Below are 15,915 nucleotides of genomic sequence, written 5' to 3' on the forward strand. Positions count from 1 at the left end.
ATCATAAACTTGTATGGGCTATCAAGGAAAGGGGAATATTAAACAACTTTACAATTTTTCTGGGATGGACCATGCAGTTATTTCTTGATAAATTTATCATAAATGTTAAATGTTTGCAGTGTGTGCAACGACATAGATGACAGGTTGAGAGAGAAGAGGAAAGGTTTTATTCACAGAAATAAAAATAAGAAAGACATTAAACAAGACATTGCTCTGTGCCAAATGCAACGCAAGCCCACGGGGTGTAGAGCGTCAGAACATCATACAAGCTTGCCACTCAGGGCTTTACCGACTCCAGCGACCTGCAAAGAGGCACACAGTCAGCACATTAACCGACATAATAATCACACAATTTTCAGTGTGCTGCTAGTTACAACATCCCATGCACAGGCACCATAAGATGCATTCATTTTGCTTTGTTGTAATATCTACCGGCTAGTATACATACACACTCAGCTGCACTGTCCTTTGTTTTGGCTGCCCATAGTCTTTTGTATTGAATTTTAAGGTACAATAGGTAATTTCTGACTTCTGACAGTCAAGAGTAGAATTGCAGCAACAAACACCCTTAAACCACAACACTGTTTATCCCTCCCCCTTCTCTGTGAATGCGCTGACGTTGACGTTGAAACTGTTCTGTGGCTGTGGCAATTATAACAAATTTTCAGCCAATGAGCTTGAACATTTCAGTGAGCCTTTTCAATGATAGGAATGGTCTTGTAAATGGTCACGTTTTAACACACAAATCTTACCTATTGTACCTTTAAGGAAATGTATCTATAACCATTGTTAAAATTCCAAGTTTGCCAGCATCCACTTACCATTCCACAGTCAGGTGTACTGGGCATCTAGTCATCATTTTTGAACTTCCCATTGATGTAGGGAACATAGTCCAGGAACAGCCTCCAGTCCGTGAAGTGGACCAGTGCCACCCCGCACACTGTCCCCCAGCCTGCCAACGTTGGCACCCTTGACAAAAAAAAAAACAGGGGACAAGAAAAACCCTCACATGAAGTGCAAACATGAATAAAAGTTAAGCACATTACTGTTCTGTATGATCGACATTCATTTACTGAATGAAATTACAACTTTATTAGCACAAGCAACCGTTTCTGTATCATAGGTAAGAGCATTATATTCAATTAGATTATATTAATGATAAAAAAAAAAAAATTATCTTTCTTATCTAGTACTAGAACGAATCAGGGAAGCCTGTAGCCTAGTGGTCAAGGTGCATGACTAGGACTTGGAAGGTTCGTGGCTCAAGCCCCAGTGTAGCCACAGTAAGATCAGTACAGTTGTTGGGCCCTTGAGAAAGGCCATTAAACCCCACATTGCTCCAGGGGAATTGGAGTCCCTGTGGATAAGAGTCAGACAAGTTACTAATGTACTGACGATATCTAATCGGTTTTGCACGAAGTTATTTATGGCCTATCTACGGTCGAACGTTAACCAGTTCTGATGCCTGTTTTTAGTTATTTACGTCGTGATTTTTCGCCTAAATTTCGACAACATTGCGTTGTGAAATGAATACATGGACAAGAATGGGGTAGATGATATAAGGTAGATGATATATGGTTTTCAACTCAACGCTTAAAAACGGGCGTGTGACAACTCACCAAACCAATTTAGCTAGCGTTAGCCAACATTAACATCACAGAGGGCCAAACATGGTGGACTTAAAAAGAAAACGCAGTACACATTCGCTGCTCTAGAGTTACTTTGCAAGAATTATATCTAAAATATTACCAGCTAGCCAGCTAATGTTAGCCAACAATAGCTATCCATTCACACTCGGCGACATTGACTTGGGAAAAGGACATTCGTTTCTCACTTGTACAGAGAAGAACGACAAACTCGTGATTTTAGCGCACGTTTAAAATGTGCAAACACTATGTATCCACAGTATTCAATGTAACTCACCACGTCCTCAAAATGGAAACATATTTGGGTCCAACCAACTGCACTATTCTGTTAGGCATTTTCGAATCTGACCTTCTTCTGTTGTCTTGTTTCATGCGCGAGACCATAGATGGCTGCGCTAGGACCCCTCAAAGTCGACCGGAGCGCCTGAATGAAATAGACGACTTTAACAGGTTCTATGACAAAATGACATAAAATTGACGGGGACAGTGTTAAAGATTTAGACTTAATAAAATAACACAATTTTTATTTATTTTTATGAGAGTATAGAAATATATATATTTTTTTAACAGACTGACTGCAATCTCAAAAACCTCCACTACAGGGCAGTACAATCCCGTCTTCTAGGTGCGTTTTGTGCAGAAATCGCACCTAGTCAAACAACACTTCCTCTCGCCTAGGCCTAATCCTTAACTCGGAATATTTCAAATCGGTTTAGTAGCACTGCATACATGTAAAACGATATCACAGGACCTACTACTTCATAAATAAGAAATAATTAGAAATTAATATTAGAAAGTTAATAGGAAGGAGATACAAAATATAACTGCACAAATAAAAATGGCTACGTTTCCATGGTGGGATGTGTACAAACCCTTATTCACCAATAGTTTTCCAAATGCAGTACTATACCCCATAAAATGCCTGATTTTGAAGTCAGCCAAGTTGTAACAACGCAACATGACTTTGACCATGGAATGATTGTTTGTCCCAGACAGAGTGGTTTGAGCATCTCAGAAACTGCTGATCTCCTGGGATCTTCACTCTACAGTCTCTAGGGTTTACAGAGAACTGTGTGGGAAAACAAAAAACATCCAGCGAGCAGCATTTCCGTGGGCGAAAACACCTGGTTAATGAGAGAAGTCAGAGGAGAATGGACAGACTGGTTCAAGCTGACAGGAAGGTGAGTGTCACTCAACCACGCACTACTACAGTGGTATGCAGAAGAGCATCTCCGAACACACGGCACCACAAACACTGAAGTAGTTTGGCTACAGCAGCAGAAGACAAATAAGTCTAAAGAAAAGTCTAACAAATACCGAATAAAAGTGCTCACAATGCATTTTCTCAGCTAACAAAAATAACCTGTGTGTCCCTTTGGACACTTATTTAGGGTGCAGTGTAGACCAGCTTATCTCTACATAAACAGAGATATAATTTAGGGACAAATACCTATTGCATACTTACCCTTACATAATCTGACTGACAAACCTCAGGCCATTTAACAACACTGCATTTGAACTTTGTTGACAACTTTCAACATGGCTGAAAAAAAAGTGTGATTCACATTTGCAACTCAAAAGGTGGTTTTTGTGTGAACAGCGAATGAACAGCGACTGAGAGCAGAACGCCTGCAGACACGCCATTAACCCAACTCACCATCTGGAGCATTTATCACTTACAGGTCATTAAAAAGAGGACAGCTGCTTTTCAGGTTATGGTAAAACCTTTATTACAATGTTTTCCTTTATTTTTTTTTTTAAAGTATACAAGTTTCAAAAGACAGACATTGAAAAAAGGTATAATTCTGTTATTAAAAATGGCACATTTATTGCTACATTACGGTTATATACAGGACAGTTCTCAATAGCTACTTTATATATAAAATAAAAAAAGACTGGGACTGGAGGCACTCTAAGAACTCAACAGCAGACTGGTTTGTGTCCCCAATGACCGAGACGCCAGGTTCTGTAACAGTGCGTGTAATGGGGGAGGGCAAGGCCTGTGGCCCACATCCCACCTTACGCACTTACAAATCCGCAATAATATCAAGGGCACCGTTTTCAGTTCACGAATAACTAAATCTAGAAGATGCGTGTCGAAATCTGTACGTGGGCCAAAACCAGGAGCTGGGGGGGGGCGTCGACCATTACAATGTAGCTAAATCCTGAAGGAGGAATACTTTTTAGGTTTTTAGTAAAATGCGCGTCTCGAAGCCGTGGGCACGGAGCGGTGGCCGCCAGAACACGAGACTGTGCACAGAAACGGGCGTCTCTTCGAACCCAGCTGTGTGGCAAGCGGCGCTGACCAGCTTTCGAACACCAGTCGAGCGGCTATCAAACACGCAGGGGGGAGAAAACTAACATAAAACAAGGACTTGACAAATGTACTCCAGTCACTACCCAAAGCAGTGGGCAGGAGAAATGGTCGAATCCAGTTTAATTAAAAAAACAAAACAAAAAAAACAAAGATCTACAAAACAAGTAACATTTTGCTCTTTTTTTTTTCCCCCAAAAAACTTTGTATGTTCCATTACAATAGATGGACAGAAAAAAAAATAAAAAATCCAATTCCCCCAATTCCATATTTTTCCTTTTATTAAGCCACATTAAATAAAAAGAAAACACACTGGGTGTACCGCACATCTCAGCAATATATGACATTATGCTTTTTAAAAAAACACCTGAAATAAAGATTTAACTGAAAAAATGTTCAGGCACTGATACGGTATCACTTTCCCAACATGACATTTGAAGTCTTGAGAATGAAAAGGCCACATGATTGATTTTTTTTTTTTCTTTTCCAACAAAAAATATATATATATAAACCAACTTGCACACTTTTGAGAGCTCTCCCAACGATAATCACCACCGACGAACGAAAACACACATTTCCTCCTGTGGTGACCACGTCCTGCCAGACATCCAGACCGGGCAAGAAATTACCACAAGGAATGAACACTGTTGTATCAATACATCCTTTTTGTTCAGCCTCTCCCTTATTACCCACAATGCCTCAGGACACAGTAGCTTGCAGTAAGATATGCCATTAGCTACACCGAGGAGGGGGGGGGCGGGGGGGGGGGGGGGGGGATGACAGATTAGCTCTTACGACAGTGAACTGAAATCAATAGAATGACCACTGAGAGCCCTGACAAGGAGAGTGTTCCTTTGACCTTTGAACTGTACATTCGAACAGTTGCATAATTGCCATTGGGAGAATTTTCCAGTCTCACCTTGGTTACGCCGTATCGGTCACTCAAAGCCACATGGCAAACGTATTGCCATTAGATGCAAGTACAGCACTCTCTTTAATTAAGCACACACATATCTTGGAAAATGAGACCGTTCCATTATGGATTATGACATCACCCCTTCCCTTTTAAAGGAAATTACAATCTGGGGACCCAAATAAGAGAAATTTCCACTTCGTCGCAATGCAAAAAATGTTCTGTTATCTGCGTGAGAGGCGGCTCACTGAACCGCCACACCACATTTGTCCAGGGCTGTCTTTAAAGACAGTTCAACTTCAACCAGTGAGTGTCAAAGTCCATTTGAAAACTAGAAGTACTTTACACTGTATTTTACAACTGGCAGGTAAATCAGAAACAGGTGGCTGGACTTGAACCTGAATCCTACGCCTAAAAGACTAGGCCAGCCCATCTGTCCTTCCCGAAATCTCACATCCGCTGTAAATGTCAGCTCATATCCATAACAGAATTATTTTTCTTCCGTTTTCTTCAAAAAAATCACTGTCCAATTAAGTGGCAGTTTGAAAATGTATCAAGAGCCATTTCATCAACTTCTCTGCTTCCTCCCTCCGAATACACTCAATCTCCAGACTAGTTTGACCATTCTTTTTTTTTTTTTTTTTTAGATCTAAAAATCTACATGGATATTCTAATAAAAATATATATTTAATTTTTGCTCATCTTACATAAAATAACATCCCTACTTTTTATGTATACATGAACCGGACTCTCTGGAACTCTGGCTTGGTCTCGGTGCGAGGACGTGTGAACGCGTGAATACGAGATTCCCGGCGTGGCGCAGCCGGAAAAGTGGCTGGGAACGCCGTTCCCCACACACCGTGGGAGAGGGGTCGCACTCCTCTCAGAGCGAGATCGGGATAATTCAGACGTGCGATGCTGTGGAAGGCTCTGGAAAATTGGCATGTTCTGTGGGGGGGGCGAGGGGGGCGGACCAAGGCAGAGGCGATTCCCATTTGGCCATTTCATGGGGGCACAGTTCAGAACAAATCTCGGAGGAACCTTGAAACTGCAGGAAACAAAAGAAAAAGAATTCCTCTCTCCTCCAAATCCCGTGATTTCGTTTCGTTGTCCTGGGAGGGCGCACGGGACGGGGGGCCCTCTGGGGGTGAGGGCGTGGGGATTCGGCACAGAAAAGGTGCCCCACACGGCACCCCCAAAAGAGAACCCTCCCCCCCCCGCCTCTTCCCCCGGAGGAGCGGCGCTCCGACGGAAAGGCGACCGGATCCGTGGGCGTCCATGGAAGCTCCTCCACCTTAAGCCACAAGCGTTCCGGCCTCCTTAGCAGGGAAAGGACAGTGTCAACGGAACCCCATAAACAAGCAGCGCTTTAAAACAGCGCTTTTTTCTCTGCGTCGCCTCTGACAGTCTCGAGCAGTGTGTCCCACTTTGATGATTCTGTGTGTGTACGCCTGTGTGTGTGTTTGTGTGTGTGTGTGTGTGTGTGTGTGTGTGTGATTGGAGGGGGGCACAATACTGTAGTCTCTCCACATATTCCCATCTGTGGAGTGGAAGAACAACTTTTCAAAAGAAACAGAATCTGCTTCAGCAATGCTGAAAATAAGATGTCCAGGCAGACGAGTGTCCCCTTCCCTTTGTTTTTGATGAAGAGCAGGAGGGGAGGAGGGGAGGAGGGGGGGAGAAGGCCCCCCCCCCCCAAAACACTGGGGTTGGTGAATCCTGTTCAGAACCTTGCCTGGCCACTGATAATGTTTCTGTGCTGCGTATAAGACTGTACCATTATCACCTGGGAATGACACTACCAAAAAGTAAAAGGAAAAAAAAAGACTCATATGAGCATTCCCAAACACATTTTGTTCCAAACATGTAAGCAATTTGTTTAAATGTCTCATATAAAACATGTAACAATTAGGCACAAATCCTTTTCATTGAATTTTGTGGTTTTTTCTGTTAGGTTCTCTTCCTTCGGCAGTGTAAAAGTGTCCGATCGCTGCAGGACTCGTCCGCGCTCTGTAAGATTAGAGAGCCACGTACGCGAGTATATAAAAAAGGAAAACAAAGTCTTCACATTTGCGCTGGTAGTCATGGTCGAGAGTGCGGCCTGTTGGCTGTGTCAGTTTTGGCAGTGTGCGCGTGTGTGCGGTGTGTGAACGTGCGTCTGCATTTACTCGTTCGTACACAAACTGCGTGTGTACGTACACACGCTCACACATACACACACACACACGGGCCCACACACACGCACGCACACACACACTGAGAAGAATGATGGAAGAAAAATATAAGGCCACATCTTCCAAGAGCCCAGGAAACTCCACAGGATCTGCAGAGAGAGACAGAAGAAATTCTATTATTAAATGAAGTATTAAATGAATCATGCTGAAACCAAAAGCAGCTCTAGCCATGTCCGTGATTGTAACGGTGTAAAATATAGGAAAATAACCGGTAACACTGCTCAAGTACATGTAGGCGTGTGTGTATGAGCTCACCCAGGTGTTACTTATGGTTAACGCGGTTGTATGTGTGTGTAGGTGTGTGTGTGTGTGTGTAGGGGTGTAGGTGTATGTGTAGGTGTGTGTGTGTAGGGGTGTGTGTGTGGGTGTGTGTGTGTGTGTGTGTGTGTGTGTGTAGGTGTATGTGTGTGTGTGTAGGGGTGTATGTGTGTGTGTGTGTGTAGGTGTATGTGTAGGTGTATGTGTGTGTGTAGGTGTGTGTAGGTGTGTGTGGGTGTATGTGGGTGTATGTGTGTGTATGTGTGTGTGTGTGTGTGTGTGTGTGTGTGTGTGTGTGTGTAGTGGTGTGTGTGTGTGTGTGTGTGTGTGTAGGTGTGTGTGTGTGTGTGTGTATAGAGGTGTGTAGGTGTGTGTGTGTGTGTGTGCGTAGGGGTGTATGTGTGTGTGTGTAGGTGTGTGTGTGTGTGTGTGTATAGAGGTGTGTAGGTGTGTGTGTGTGTGTGTAGGTGTCTGTGTGTGTGTGTGTCTGTGTGTGTGTGTGTGTGTGTGTGTGTGTGTGTGTGTGTGGGTGTATGAGCTCACCCAGGTGTTACATATGGCTGACGGGGTTATGGCCGTCCCCTCCGTGGCCTGGGTGTCCCCCCGATAGCTGCATCTGGGGGTCCCCCACCACGCCGGACACCTTCTCCTCCTCCCGGCGCTTCAGACAGGCGGCCTTGGGGTTCAGGTTCCGCTCTGGGGAGAGGGGGAGAGCAGACGTAAGTCCACAGCAGCTCGCTGGCCTACTCCGACTGAGCAGTAATGATATTCAGCTCACAGTCGTATGCATGTGGGTCCTGCTTTTATGACCACAAACACGCAAGCGCATACAAACATGCGCACACGCACTCACGCACTCACGCACTAAACACCCACGTATGCACATGAACAGTGGGGTACACATACAGACCGATAGATCCAGTCAGATAAACAGACAACGCCAGTCAGACAGAAGGACACACTCACACACACAAACTGAGTGCCCTCACAAACTCACAGAGTGCTCACACACACACCGCGCGCTCACACACACACACACACACACACAGACACCTACACACACACACCCCTACGCACACACACACACACACACACACCCCTACGCACACACACACACCGCGCGCGCTCACACACACACACACACAGACACCCACACACACACACACACACACACACACACACACACACACACAGACACACAGACACACAGACACACAGACACACAGACACTCACCGCGCACTTGCTGCTCCAGGTTGAGTATGACGTTGACGGCCTGGTGCAGTATGAGCAGTTTGGTCTGGGGCTTGTCGTTGCTCAGGTGCAGCTGACACATGCGGCCCAGCTCCTTGAAGGCCTCGTTGATGTCTCGAACCCGCAGCCTCTCGCGCGCGTTGTTGGCCACCCTCCGCTCCTTCTCCCGCTCGATCTTCACCTCCGGCGGGAGGTCCTCGTCGTCCTCCTCCTCCTCTTCGTCGTCTTGACTGCTTGTAGCAAGCGGGAAAAAAACCGGCAGGAATCAAACCCTCAACATCTCCCGACAAGCCGCAGGAGACGCGCGTGTGCCGACAGCACAACGGCGATTTTGTATTTTTAATGCGCGAAATTTCATTTCAAATCAATCACAGTCAGTCTACACAATACACAGGGGTCTACGGTGTAGGTGCAACGGTAAATGGACTACATTTATATAGCGCTGTTATCCAAAGCGCTTCACGGTTAAAGCCGCACACACACACCCCTGGAGAATGGCTGCCATGCAAGGCACCAGCCAGCTAGCTGCCAGGTGAGGGGAGGTGGGTGGCAGACACCTTGATCGGGTGCGGGACGCTTTGGAGTCCTTCTTCTCGTCCTCGGACTTGTCGGCGTTGGAGTTCTCCTCGTCCTCCTTGTCCTCCCGCTTGATGTCGGAGCTGCTGGAGTGTGTGGAGCGGGGTCCTGTAGCCAGGCCTGGGGGGGAGGAGAGACACAGGAGGGGGGGGGGGGGGGGGGGTCAGCCACACGGCCCCTCCTACACGGGGCCACTTTCACCACACACAGGACCTCTAGGGCCAACTCACCACTGCGCCAGGAACACTAGGGCCAACTCGATGGACTCGACTCGACAGACTCAATGGCAACTGTTCGCCACTGTACCAGCACCACTAGGGCCTCAAGGCCTTTAATGTACATCTCGAAGAGTACTCATTTAGTGTCATGCCATCCACCTCCAGACTGAAAATAGGCAGAATAATAATGCCAGGGCATCATTCTGCGGACCGATGAACAGGAGTAACAGAGCGGAGGCGCTTCCTCCAGGTGTACGGTGGTGAAGCGGGTTTGGGCGGTACTCACTGGTGAAGCCCTCGGGCTGGCCGCTGGCCGGGGGTGGGACAGAGGCGTGGTGGCCGTGCCCCAGCGCACTGTTGGCGGGGAGACCCGCCGAGTCCTCGTGGTGACTGCCCATCTGGAGGAACAGGGGGGGACAGAGCGTTTAAAACGGGGGGGTCTCACACGACAGCCCCGGAGGGCCACAGCTTCAGGTGTGTCTGTCTGTCTTGTGTGTGAGCAAGGCTCTCAGCCCACATGGTTCCAGGGGGGGGGGATTGGACCCTGCTTAGTCTAATCAGCTGTAAGTCAATGGATAAAAGTGTCAGCTAAATGAGTAATGTAATTGGTGTGCATGTGTGTGTGTGTGTGTATGTACATATGCGCGTCCCTGTTTGTGTGTTCTCCTTTCAATCAATTTCCAATTTAGACCCTGGAAACAAGGCACGATGACTCTCTCGCCTCTCAGACAGAAATGAATCACTTAAGAGCTGGATCACACCACAAACCAGCCAACACTGCAGACCTGAGTTTGAGTCTGAACTTTAAAATCACTCAGAACTCTGAGGAGTTCCAACTTGTGGTGACCAACCCTGTTTCTGCAGATCTACCATCCTGTAGGTTCACTCCATCCTTAACGTAGCACACTTCACTCAACAGCTAGAAGTCTTATTCAGCTGCTAATTAGTAGACAACAGTACCAAAATACGGTTGGAATGAAAACCTACAAGATGGTATGATCTCCACAAACATGGTTGGTCACCACTGTTCAAACTGAAGGTGTGACAGACCTGTGTCAAATACATAATCGTTTTTGGATTCAAATACTTTTCTGTGCTCGATTGATCTTGCCTGGTGCAACCGAGCCAACTAAGAAGACCAGAAGGCGGGTATGCACCTTTTGAGAGCATTTCATAGGTTCCAATACATCAGACAATCTCAGTAAAGCATAGACAAGTATTTTAATCCAAAACAATGAAGTATTTGACCCAGCTCTGCAAACAATGCTGAAACCTAGCGCTACTCTGGCAGCAGAGCCAAAATGGTGGCTCCTAACACATCTCTGAATGGTGAATGCTGAAAGCTGGCAGTAGAGCCAAAATGGCGGCTCCTAAGACATCTCTGAATGGTGAATGCTGAAAGCTGGCAGTAGAGCCGAAATGGCGGCTCCTGACACATCTCTGAATGGTGAATGCTGAAAGCTGGCAGTAGAGCCGAAATGGCGGCTCCTGACACCGCTCTGAATGGTGAATGCTGAAAGCTGGCACCAGAGCCAAAATGGCGGCTCCCGGTCTCACCATGGCGGGGTGGCGGTTGCTCAGGGCGAGCCCCGCGTTGGTGAAGGCTTGCGCCAGCCCCCCCAGGCCGTGCACGGAGGACGCGGCGGTCAGCAGGCTGTGCATGTCCGAGTGAGCCCCGCCGATCCCGGGGCCCTGGCCAACCGCGTGGCTGCGCAGCACGTGGATGGCTTCCTCCAGACGGTCCTCCATCTTGTTCTGCTGCAGAAGGCATGAGCCAGCGTGAGCACAGACACAGACAGACACGCACAGGACAATGCAGACACAGAAAGGGACAAGCACAGAGACAGACACCGACGCAGCCAGAAACAGACATAAACAGACAGACAAATAAGGCAGTGGGCAACATTGCATGGTCTAGTTAAAATAAGGGCAATTAAACAAAGGGAAACACTGAAGGGATGGCTAACAGTGGCTAACAGCGTCCCAAACCCAAAGCCCCGCCCTGCTTACCAGCGCGTGCAGCCCCCCCTCATAGCTGGGGGAGAGGCTGGCAGGACCAGACGACCGCGGCCACTGGGACGCAGCTGCAGGGGAGAAACAGAGAGCGTCGTCAGGACAGCACGCCAGGACTACACTCTCCCCCATCGCACGTGAACACTCGTGAACACGGCTACGGTTGGCCATTCTAAACCGCGGTGAGGAGTGACAAGCTCAGCTCCACGTTGGCCACCAAATGTTTATTTGAAAAAAAATTATAATAATCTGAACACTCCCAAGAATTAGAGATCATGATTTCAAGTAAGTTGAATTGCATCTATTCAATAACTCGCTAAATAAAAAAAATATTTAAATTGAGAGCTGCTACAGTTACAAATCAAGGAATACAGGCGGAATATGTGGTAACAGCATACAATCAACATAGGACATTGATGCATCACAAAGACACTTCAGCAATTCTTCTCTCAGAACAGTAGGTGGTGCTGCAGGCCCACAATAAGCTCACATCGCGACTCTACAGCATCACTGAATTGGCGAAAGCTCCTCTCAGCATTCAGCAGTGACTCTGGACAGAGTCGCGATGCCTGACACTAGACCCATGACGAAACCTCGCCCTTGGAGCGGGACTGACCCCCCCCCTCGTACCTGCAATGCCCTGAGGGGAACCCACGGGAGTGGAGGGGGTAGAGGGGAAGTTGTTGCTGTTGTGGTCCGATGGGTAGATCTGCAGCAGGAAGGAGGACAGTTAGCACACAGGGAACACACGCATACATACACACACACACCAAGGCCCATGTCCTGCTAACACAAAATGTCCCCACAACACTACTGGAACGTCAGGCCAATGTTATAACACTGCCACTACATGGCAGCAACACTGCAGGAATGTTTTCAGCTCATAATGGCGGAGGGTAGGCTAGCTAATCTCAGGTCAGTTTTCTGAGTAGGCTAGCTAATCTCAGGTCAGTTTTCTGAGTAGGCTAAACTAATCTCAGGTCAGTTTTCTGAGTAGGCTAAGCTAATCTCAGGTCAGTTTTCCCTTTTCCCTTTTCAGCTCATCATGGCTGAGGGCAGGATACAGATGAGGAATACCCAGGCACTGAGGAGCAGAGAAGCTTCAGCCAGGCAAGGCCCAGGTTCATTTTCACACCCTCCCGCGGACAGCGCGGAGTAAACTCACCGACGCTAACGCCTTTCCGATCTCGTCTCCTGAGCTTCCCGCCGTGGTGCCTCGGTTTGCTGTGGGAGGAAAAGGAGTTTAAAAACCCAGCTCTCGCCTTTCAGATTCACACACGTCTGAATGCACCTTCAGGGAACCACGCCAGTTCAAACTGCCCATGCCCACAGCTCACTCAGTATTTTTGGCGCTAATAAAATGCTAAAGACAAAGATATGGTATAATACTATACAATTATTCTCCTAGTAAAAATAATCGTAATGATCCTTATGAAAAGCACTAAGCTTGCTCGTTCTCAGTCTTCTGAATTCAATTCTTCTCTGTTTTTGACATTTGAGTATTTTGTCATTATGCAGTTCATCACCATGGAAATTAACTTGTCACTCACTGGTCAGGTAAGATATCGAACGGTTGGCTAAATAACCCCTCCAACTACCTCAGATGCACGTGACATTGCCATAGCGCTGAACAGTAGCGAAGGCTCAGAAGACTAGCCAAAGGTGTTGCTCAGGTTACGACAGCACCGCATTAAAAACTACAAGAACCATGAGCCACAGAGGTACTTGGGTGCCATGTGCATAATTTCCGTCGGTTAACAGGCAAAACTACCGAGTGGGCCTTTAAAGTGGGCCTTTTGAGACCCATGGTCTGCGGGACTTCCTCAGTTAAGCTCTATATAACCCAGTGCTAAACAGACTGAGAGACTTACTCAGTTAAGCTCTATATAACCCAGCGCTAAACGGACTGAGAGACTTTCTCAGTTAAACTCTATATAACCCAGCGCTAAACGCTAAACAGACGGTGAGACTTCCTCAGTTAAGCTCTATATAACCCAGCGCTAAACGCTAAACGGACTGAGAGACTTCCTCAGTTAAGCTCTATAACCCAGCACTAAACGGAGAGAGAGACTTCCTCAGTTAAGCTCTATATAACCCAGCACTAAACGGACAGAGAGACTTCCTCAGTTAAGCTCTATATAGCCCAGCGCTAAACGGACAGAGACTTCCTCAGTTAAGCTCTATATAACCCAGCACTAAGCGCTAAACGGACAGAGACTTCCTCAGTTAAGCTCTATATAACCCAGCACTAAGCGCTAAACGGACAGAGACTTCCTCAGTTAAGCTCTATATAACCCAGCGCTAAGCGCTAAACGGACAGAGACTTCCTCAGTTAAGCTCTATATAACCCAGCACTAAGCGCTAAACGGACTGAGAGACTTCCTCAGTTAGGCTCTATATAACCCAGCGCTAAATGGACAGAGAGACTTCCACAGTTAAGCTCTATATAACCCAGCACTAAGCGCTAAACGGACTGAGACTTCCTCAGTTAGGCTCTATATAACCCAGCACTAAACGGACTGAGACTCTCAGTTAAGCTCTATATAACCCAGCGCTAAACCGACTGAGACTCTGTTAAACTCTATATAACCCAGCGCTAAACGGACAGAGACTTCCTCAGTTAGGCTCTATATAACCCAGCACTAAACGGACTGAGACTCTCAGTTAAGCTCTATATAACCCAGCGCTAAACGGACTGAGACTCTGTTAAACTCTATATAACCCAGCGCTAAACCGACTGAGACTCTGTTAAACTCTATATAACCCAGCGCTAAGCGCTAAACGGACCGCGTGCCCGAGCGCGTGGGGGGCCGTACCCATGATGGCGTCGGTGCCGTTGACGGGGGGCGTGTGGCTGGACACGCCGTAGCCCCCGGAGCTCGAGTGGAACCCCGCGGGCAGGCTACCGTTCACCTCGCTGCCGTGGAGGGGGTAGTTCTGCGGGGACAGGGGCAGGGGCTGCCGCTTCTGGGGGAAAGAGAGAGGGGAGCGGGATTAGACACGCGAGCCGGGGGTAAAGCTGGGCTCAAACGTGCTGCGACCACGCCGCTGCAGTCACTGTACGAGCCTGTCGGCACAGGCCCAAATCCAAACATACAAGCTTACAAAGCATACAAACAAGTTTAAGACTTGTTAAGGTCCAGACGGGCAGCCCTATAGCTAGATAAAACTGCAGACATTCAAATGAGACATACATTTTTTTTGTTTAAAAAAAAAAAAAAAAGGAGGATTTAGACCAATCTACAATTGCCAACTTGTCCCAAGTCTGCACAGGTTAGAGGAAAAAGCTAACTGGCTAATACTGGATGTTCATTTACCAAACCTGGTATTGTATTGAAGTCACAATTGCAGTATCGCGACAACACAACTCCAGGCACAGGGCCGGTTACACTGGGGTACGAACGCACGTTTATAAGGCTAGAAAGCGGTGCGGTACGCGCGCGCGTTTAAAGGGCTGGAAAGGAGCGGGCAGGGCCTCACCATCCTGTCCTGGGGGTTGATGGCGGTGAAGGGGCCGGGCTGGCTGATGTGGGCGGAGTTCCCCAGCATGGCCGAGTACCCAGGCTGCCCCAGGGGTCCCGAGGGGGCCCAGGGGTCCGGGGAGGGGTGGAGGGCTTCTGGCAAACGCAACGAGGGAGGAGGGGGTGAGCGCAACGCCACCGAAAACAACAATCCGGCTCATTCTTCAGCGAGCAGCTGTTTTTCGCACAACAATGCCAATCCAACTGTCAAATTCAATTACAGTCCAATTATTCCCTGCCTACATTTCAATTCGCCCAGACTGTAAAACACTGTAAGCACTTCTGTGATGTAGACAAATATCTGCCTCTTCTCTTTAGCGTCTTTTACGCTCTTTAGTCTGATAAGAATGAATTTTTTTTTGCCAAACAGAATGAGCAAATGAAAAAGTTGGCAAAATAAAGAATAAATACAACCGTTTTAAAAGGTACATGCCATTGGCTGTGGCAATTAGAACCAATTTGTAACCACTGAGCATGAATCATTGTACAGCTATATGTTTTGGTACAGAGTGTCGGTCCATCAATTATATTCTGAAACCCAAATTTAAGGACTATAAACACAGGCAGAGCGTGAGTCAACATGTCAGCGAGCCTTTTTCAATGACAGGAAGGGATTTACAATGGTTTTGTAACAATCTTACTGATCGTACCTTTAATTCAACCAACCATTTTAACTCCCTTCAGCTCAACCAGGGACTGGGTAAACAAACTGCAGATTAAGAGCAGAGGCTCTCGTTCCCGCAGACAGACGGGGACGTCGGGGCGGCGGCACTGACCTTGCATGTAGAAGGACCCGGGGTACACGGTGCCAGGTTTGGGGGCGGGGTACCCCGCTCCGTCCCTGGAGTACTCCTCACTGGAGGCGGAGGCGTAGACCTGCGGGGGAGCGGGAGAGGTGTCACAGTGTCACATTCGCACAGGCAGGACGGCGCCGCGGGCTAAGGGACAGCCAAACGCCGCCGCTAACACA

At 47.5% G+C, this 15,915-nt stretch overlaps 1 protein-coding gene across 6 annotated transcripts in view; it reads right to left on the reverse strand.

Annotated features, from left to right (window-relative positions):
- Positions 1 to 3,351: 3,351 nt before the first annotated feature.
- tcf3b (transcription factor 3b) overlaps positions 3,352 to 15,915 on the reverse strand; it is a 47,833-nt gene continuing 35,269 nt past the window's right edge. For 3 of the 6 annotated variants that reach the window (XM_061238450.1, XM_061238445.1, XM_061238446.1), the window contains 12 exons: positions 15,722 to 15,821; positions 14,905 to 15,041; positions 14,241 to 14,391; positions 12,590 to 12,648; positions 12,055 to 12,133; positions 11,422 to 11,495; positions 10,969 to 11,169; positions 9,698 to 9,809; positions 9,103 to 9,313; positions 8,600 to 8,850; positions 7,909 to 8,061; positions 3,352 to 7,196 (listed from right to left, as the gene is read on the reverse strand). In XM_061238450.1, coding sequence (XP_061094434.1) covers positions 7,916 to 8,061; positions 8,600 to 8,850; positions 9,103 to 9,313; positions 9,698 to 9,809; positions 10,969 to 11,169; positions 11,422 to 11,495; positions 12,055 to 12,133; positions 12,590 to 12,648; positions 14,241 to 14,391; positions 14,905 to 15,041; positions 15,722 to 15,821 — 1,521 coding nt within the window. In that variant the 3' untranslated portion in view covers positions 3,352 to 7,196; positions 7,909 to 7,915. The remainder of the gene's footprint in view (positions 7,197 to 7,908; positions 8,062 to 8,599; positions 8,851 to 9,102; positions 9,314 to 9,697; positions 9,810 to 10,968; positions 11,170 to 11,421; positions 11,496 to 12,054; positions 12,134 to 12,589; positions 12,649 to 14,240; positions 14,392 to 14,904; positions 15,042 to 15,721; positions 15,822 to 15,915) is intronic. The other 3 variants (XM_061238449.1, XM_061238448.1, XM_061238447.1) reach the window with 3 other exon arrangements.

The sequence above is a fragment of the Conger conger genome, chromosome 4 (assembly GCF_963514075.1).
Source record: "Conger conger chromosome 4, fConCon1.1, whole genome shotgun sequence".
NCBI lineage: Eukaryota > Metazoa > Chordata > Actinopteri > Anguilliformes > Congridae > Conger > Conger conger.